The following is a 7,317-nucleotide window of genomic DNA, read 5'->3' as shown; positions in this document are numbered from 1 at the left end:
ATACTTTCTAGTTCATGCAACAAAAACTAAATGGTTAAAGAAACAGACACATATCATTTATTAACTAATGTCATATTTTGCTACACCATAATTTTTTCATGGCATTTTTCACTTCTGCATTCCTCAGTGTATAGATCAGAGGGTTAAGTAAAGGTGTCCCAATTGTATAAAACACAGCGACCATTTTGTCTATTGGAAAGGTGGTTGGTGGATGTGTGTATATAAATATACATGGACCAAAAAATATGACAACCACAATAATGTGGGAAGTACACGTGGAAAGTGCTTTTTGCCTTCCTTCTGCACTGTGGTTTCTCAGAAAATATAAGATGGCAATATAGGAGATAAGCAGGATTATGAAACTCACCATGCAGATGGCCCCACTATTAGACACAACTAGCAAATTTATCACATAAGTGTCCATGCAGGCAAGTTTCAACAAGGGCTGCAAATCACAGAAATAATGATCAATCACATTTGGGCCACAGAAAGGCAGTCTCAAAGCCAGGAAAATTTGTGCTGAAGAATGGATGCAAGACCCCACCCAGGCCAGAATCACCAACACACCACAGTCTTGTCGGCTCATGATAGTTGTGTATCGCAAGGGCTTACAAATGGCTCCATAGCGATCAAAGGCCATGAGGATGAGCACAAAAATCTCCATGCACCCAAAGAAATGGGCTGCAAAGACCTGAGTCATACACTCATTGTAGGAAATGGTCTTCTTCTGAGAAAGGGCATCCACAATCAATCTGGGGGTTGTGGTTGTAGAGAAGCAAGCATCAGCAAAGGACAGGTAGAACAGAAAAAAGTACATGGGACACCTGAGGGTCTGGCTTGTTTTAATAGTCACCAGAATGAGAAAGTTCCCCAACAGAGTCACAAGGTAAAGAATCAAGAAGATTCCAAATATTGCCTTCTGCTTTCCAGCATCCTGTGTCAACTCAAACAGAATGAATTCAGTCACACTGGTATTCATCACCATATTAGTGGCTGGAGGTAGGATGCAGTTAACAAGTGTTTAATCTGCAGAGAGAAGAAAATAAATGACATCTTGGGGAAATCCATGGGCTTGCTTCTGAATTCCTTTGTTCTAGTCCATGCTCTGTTACCTCCAACTTTCTTTGGGGTGAACCAGAATCCCCTAGGAACCTTATAAATCTTCAAATGCCCAGACCTCTTCGGGATTTAACCATTGATTTAGAGAATCGTTGGATTAGACTAAAGCTTTCACATTTCGGGAGTCAAAAATAAATGTCCTTCACAAATTTTTGTTTCTACCTAGAGTGAGAACAGTTGAACTTGTTTTTTCCTTGGACAAGTGACCACTGCTTTGAAACTTAGCCTACATAATATAAAAAAAAAATAGTGCAAAAATTTGCCCTACCATTTCCTGAATTTTCAGAATTAAGAAAGATTATATACCCACACATATACACATATATACATACATATTTCATATATTATGCATTTTATCTCTGTGCTTTGCAACCAGAAAAACACTGTTCCAATATAATTAAGTGCTAATACTATTGGAGCATCCTCCCTGAAAAAGATCTTCTCATTCAGCTCACTGATTTTTGTGTCCATTATCTGTGATGCCTTCAGTATCTTAGATGAAATATTCTTTACAAAAAATCTAGTTTGACAACCTTTTACTTATGCCACCTGTGTTCAAGATGTCAACTCACAGATGGTCATGATGTAACAGGTATGAAAAATATCTTGAGATTAGTGTACTTGAGCTCAGGAAACTATCCATTACTCTCTTTACTGTACTCTTAAACTTATACCATTACAATACTGAGCTTCGCTGCCTATAAATGCTCTACCGATATAAATCTTCTAACATGCTATGACCTAAGTAGGCATGTTTTTTTAAATTATATGTGCCTTTTTATATATATGTCCCAAATTCCCTAGTGCACTTTTTCTAAAATCATTATTTGAAAAAAAATTGCATAATTCTAACTTAGAATTTTATGATTTTTCTATTTCAAGTCATTGTTCATAGCATAGTTATTATAATTGAATGATCATATAATATCATTTTGTATTCTGGTCTTGACAGAATTTTTAGAGATATTATTCTTATGTTGCCATACTTTCCATACATTAATTACTAATTTAATAGTGTGATAATGTATACATTTTTATAAGAAGTATTTATTTGACCATTTGACCATGGAAACATTTATGTTGCTCTCAATTGTTACTCTCATAGCAATCCTGCAAACAACAATTTTACAATAACTTCCAAAGTACAGTATTATTATCCAAATGCTAAAGATTATCATTGTTATTTATGACAGTGCCAAGATGGCCAAACAGGAACAGCTCTGGTCTACAGCTCCCAGCGTGAGCAACACAGAAGACAGGTGATTTCTGCATTTCCAACTGAGGTACCAGGTTCATCTCAGACAGTAAGTGCAGGACAGACAGTAGGTGAGTGCCAGACAGTAGGTGCAGGACAGTGGGTCCAGCGCATCATGCACAAGCCGAAGCAGGGAGAGGTATCACCTCACCAGGGAAGAGCAAGGGGTCAGGGAATTCCCTTTCCTGGTCAAAGAAAGGGGTGACAGATGGCACCTGGAAAATTGGGTCGCTCCCACCCTAATACTGTGCTTTTCCAACAGGCTTAAAAAATGGCACACCAGGATATTATATCCTGCACCTGGCTCGGAGGATCCTACACCCACGGAGTCTCACTCACTGCTAGCAGAGCAGTCCAAGATCAAACTGCAAGGCGGCAGTGAGGCTGGGGGGAAGGGCATCCACCATTGCCAAGTTAGTTGTTTGATTAGGTAAACAAAGCAGCCGGGAAGCTCGAACTGGGTGGAGCCCACCACAGCTCAAGGAGGTCTGCCTGCCTCTGTAGGCTCCACCTCTGGGGGCTGGGCACAGACAAACAAAAAGACAGCAGTAACCTCTGCACGCTTAAATGTCCCTCTTTGACAGCTTTGAAGAGAGTAGTGGTTCTCCCAACATGCAGCTTGAGATCTGAGAAGGGGCAGCCTGCCTCCTCAAGTGGGTCCCTGACCCCCTAGTGGCCTAACTGGGAGGCACCCCCCCAGTAGGGTGGACTGACACTTCACATACCCGGGTACTCCTCTGAGACAAAACTTCCAGAGGAACGATAAGGCAGCAGCATTTGCCGTTCACCAATATCCGCTCTTCTGCAGCCACTGCTGCTGACACCCAGGAAAACAGCATCTGGAGTGGAACTCTAGCAAACTCCAACAGACCTGCAGCTGAGGGTCCTGTCTGTTAGAAGGAAAACTAACTAACAGAAAGGACATCCACTGCAAAACCCCATCTGTACATCACCATCATTAAAGACCAAAGGTAGATAAAACCACAAAGATGGGAAAAAAAACAGAGCAGAAAAACTGGAAACTCTAAAAATCAGAGCACCTCTCCTCCTCCAAAGGAACACAGCTCCTTACAAGCAACGCAACAAAGCTGGACGGAGAATGACTTTGACAAGTTGAGAGAAGAAGGCTTCAGATGATCGAACTACTCTGAGCTACAGGAGGAAATTCGAACCAATGGCAAAGAAGTTAAAAGCTTTGAAAAAAAATTAGACGAATGCATAACTAGAATAACCAATGCCGAGAAGTCCTTAAAGGACCCGATGGAGCTGAAAACCAAGGCACGAGAGCTATGTGAAGAATGCAGAAGCTCAGTAGCCGATGCAATTAACTGGAAGAATGGTTATCAGTGATGGAAGGTGAAATGAATGAAATGAAGTGAGAAGAGAAGTTTAGAGAAAAAAGAATAAAAAGAAATGAACAAAGCCTCCAAGAAATATGAGACTATGTGAAAAGACTGAATTTACAACTGATTGGTGTACCTGAAAGTGATGAGGAGAATGGAAACAAGTTGGAAAACACTCTTAAAGATATTATCCAGGAGAACTTCCCCAATCTAACAAAGCAGGCCAACATTCAAATTCAGGAAATACACAGAACGTCACAAAGATACTCCTCGAGAAGAGCAACTCCAAGACACATAATTGTCAGATTCACCAATGGTGAAATGACGGAAAAACCGTTAAGGGCAGCCAGAGAGAAAGGTCGGGTTACCCAAAAAGGGAAGCCCATCAGACTTACAGCTGATCTCTCGGCAGAAACTCTACAAGCCAGAAGAGAGTAGAAGATCTACCAAGCAAATGGAAAACAAAAAAAGGCAGGAGTTGCAATCCTAGTCTCTGATGAAACAGACTTTAAACCAACAAAGATCAAAAGAGACAAAGAAGGCCATTACGTAATGGTAAAGGGATCAAATCAACAAGAAGAGCTAACTATCCTTAATATATATGCACCCAATACAGGAGCACCCAGATTCATAAAGCAAGTCCTTAGAGACCTACAAAGAGACTTAGATTCCCACACGATAATAATGGAAGACTTTAACACCCCACTGTCAACATTACACAGATCAATGAGACAGAAAGTTAACAAGGATATCCAGGAATTGAACTCAGCTCTGCACCAAGCGGACCTAATAGACGTCTACAGAACTCTCCACCCCAAATCAACAGAATATACATTCTTTTCAGCAGCACACCACACCTACTCCAAAACTGACCACATAGTTGGAAGTAAAGCACTCCTCAGCAAATGTAAAAGAACAAAAATTATAACAAACTGTCTCTCAGACCACAGTGAAATCAAACTAGAACTCAGGATTAACAAACTCATTCAAAACCGCTCCACTACATGGAAACTGAACAATCTGCTCCTGAATGACTATGGGGTGAATAATGAAATGAAGGCAGAAATAAAGATGTTCTTTGAAACCAATGAGAACAAAGACACAACATACCAGAATCTCTGGGACAAATTCAAAGCAATGTGTAGAGGGAAATTTATAGCACTAAATGCCCACAAGAGACAGCAGAAAAGATCTAAAATTGACACCCTAACATCACAATTAAAAGAATCAGAGAAGCAAGCACAAATACATTCAAAAGCTAGCAGAAGGCAAGAAATAACTAAGATCAGAGCAGAACTGAAGGAAATAGAGACACAAAAAACCCTTCAAAAAATTAATGAATCCAGGAGCTGGTTTTTTGAAAAGATCAACTAAATTGACAGAACAATGGCAAGACTAATGAAGAAAAGGGAGAAGAAGCAAATAGATACAATAAAAAATGATAAAGGGGATATCACCACCGATCCCACAGAAACACAAACTACCATCAGAGAATACTATAAACACTTCTATGCATATAAACTAGAAAATCTGGAAGAAATGGATAAATTCCTCAACACATACATCCTCCCAAGACTAAACCAGGAAGAAGTTGAATCTCTGAATAGACTAATAACAGACTCTGAAATTGAGGCAATAATCAATAGCTTACCAACCAAAAAAAGTCCAGGACCCAATGGATTCACAGCTGAATTCTACCAGGGTTACAAAGAGGAGTTGGTACCATTCCTTCTGAAATTATTCCAATCAATAGAAAAAGAGAGAATCCTCCCTGACTCATTTTATGAGGCCAGCATCATCCTGATACCAAAGCCTGGCAGACACACACACATAAAAGAGAATTTTAGCCCAATATCCTTGATGAACATCGATGTAAAAATCCTCAATAAAATACTGGCAAACCGAATCCAGCAGCACATCAAAAAGCTTATCCACCATGATCAAGTGGGCTTCATCCCTGGGATGCAAGGCTGGTTCAACATATGCAAACCAATAAATGTAATCCAGCATATAAACAGAACCAAAGACAAAAACCACATGATTATCTCAATAGACGCAGAAAAGGCCTTTGACAAAATTCAACAACCCTCCATGCTAAAAACTCTCAATAAATTAGGTATTGATGGGATGTATCTCAAAATAATAAGAGCTAACTATGACAAACCCACAGTTATTATCATACTGAATGGGCAAAAACTGGAAGCATTCCATCTGAAAACTGGCACAAAACAGGGATGCTTTCTCTCACCACTCCTATTCAACATAGTGTTGGAAATTCTGGCCAGGGCAATCAGACAAGAGAAAGAAATAAAGAGTATTCAATTAGGAAAAGACGAAGTCAAATTGTCCCTGTTTGCAGATGACATGATTGTATATCTAGAAAATCCCATAGTCTCAGACCAAAATCTCCTCAATCTGATAAGCAACTTCAGCAAAATCTCAGGATACAAAATCAATGTACAAAAATCACAAGCATTCTTATACACCAATAACAGACAAACAGAGAGCCAAATCATGAGTGAACTATCATTCGCAATTGCTTCAAAGAGAATAAAATACCTAGGAATCCAACTTACAAGGGATGTGAAGGACCTCTTCAAGGAGAACTACAAACCACTGCTCAATGAAATAAAAGAGGATACAAACAAATGGAAGAACATTCCATGCTCATGGGTAGGAAGAGTCAATATTGTGAAAATGGCCATAGTGCCCAAGGTAATTTATAGATTCAATGCCATCCCAATAAAGGTACCAATGACTTTCCTCACAGAATTGGAAAAAACTACTTTAAGGTTCATATGGAACTAAAAAAGAGCCCACATTGCCAAGTCAATCTTAAGCCAAAAGAACAAAGCTGGAGGCATCACGCTACCTGACTTCAAACTATGCTACAAGGCTACAGTAACCAAAACAGCATGGTACTGGTACCAAAACAGAGATATAGACCAATGGAACAGAACAGAGCCATCAGAAACAATGCCGCATATCTACAACTATCTGATCTTTGACAAACCTGACAAAAACCAGAAATGGGGAAAGGATTCCCTATTTAATAAATGGTGCTGAGAAAACTGGCCGGCCATATGTAGAAAGCTGAAACTGGATCCCTTCCTTACACCTTATACAAAAATTAATTCAAGATGGATTAAAGACTTACATGTTAGAACTAAAACCATAAAAACCCTAGAAAAAAACCTAGGCATTACCATTCAGGACATAGGCATGGGCAAGGACCTCATGTCAGAAACACCAAAAGCAATGGCAACAAAAGCCAAAATTGACAAATGGGATCTAAATAAACTCAAGAGCTTCTGCACAGCAAAAGAAACTTCTATCAGAGTGAACAGGCAACCTACAGAATGGGAGAAATTTTTTTCAACCTACTTATCTGACAAAGGGCTAATATCCAGAATCTACAATGAACCCAAACAAATTTACAAGAAAAAAAACAAACAACCCCATCAAAAAGTGAGCGAAGGATATGAACAGACACTTCTCAAAAGAAGACATTTATGCAGCCAAAAAACACATGAAAAAATGCTCATCACCACTGGCCATCAGAGAAATGCAAATCAAAATCACAATGAGATACCATCTCAC

The 7,317-nt window shown here is 39.5% G+C and overlaps 1 protein-coding gene across 1 annotated transcript; it reads right to left on the bottom strand.

Moving 5' to 3' along the window:
* Nucleotides 1-70: 70 nt before the first annotated feature.
* On the bottom strand, nucleotides 71-985 carry LOC116465099 (olfactory receptor 4C11-like). The gene has a single exon (XM_032148301.1). It carries the CDS (start codon nucleotides 983-985, stop codon nucleotides 71-73), a length of 915 nt encoding a protein of 304 aa, XP_032004192.1.
* Nucleotides 986-7,317: the final 6,332 nt, after the last annotated feature.

The sequence above is a fragment of the Hylobates moloch genome, unplaced genomic scaffold, assembly GCF_009828535.3.
Source record: "Hylobates moloch isolate HMO894 unplaced genomic scaffold, HMol_V3 SCAFFOLD_2989, whole genome shotgun sequence".
Lineage (NCBI taxonomy): Eukaryota > Metazoa > Chordata > Mammalia > Primates > Hylobatidae > Hylobates > Hylobates moloch.
Note: the sequence above shows the minus strand (reverse complement) of the source record. Positions and strands in the feature narration are given on the sequence as shown.

Excerpts from the sequence above, each read along its gene's own strand:
- LOC116465099 (XM_032148301.1), bottom strand. The coding sequence starts at position 985 with ATGGTGATGAATACCAGTGTGACTGAATTCATTCTGTTTGAGTTGACA.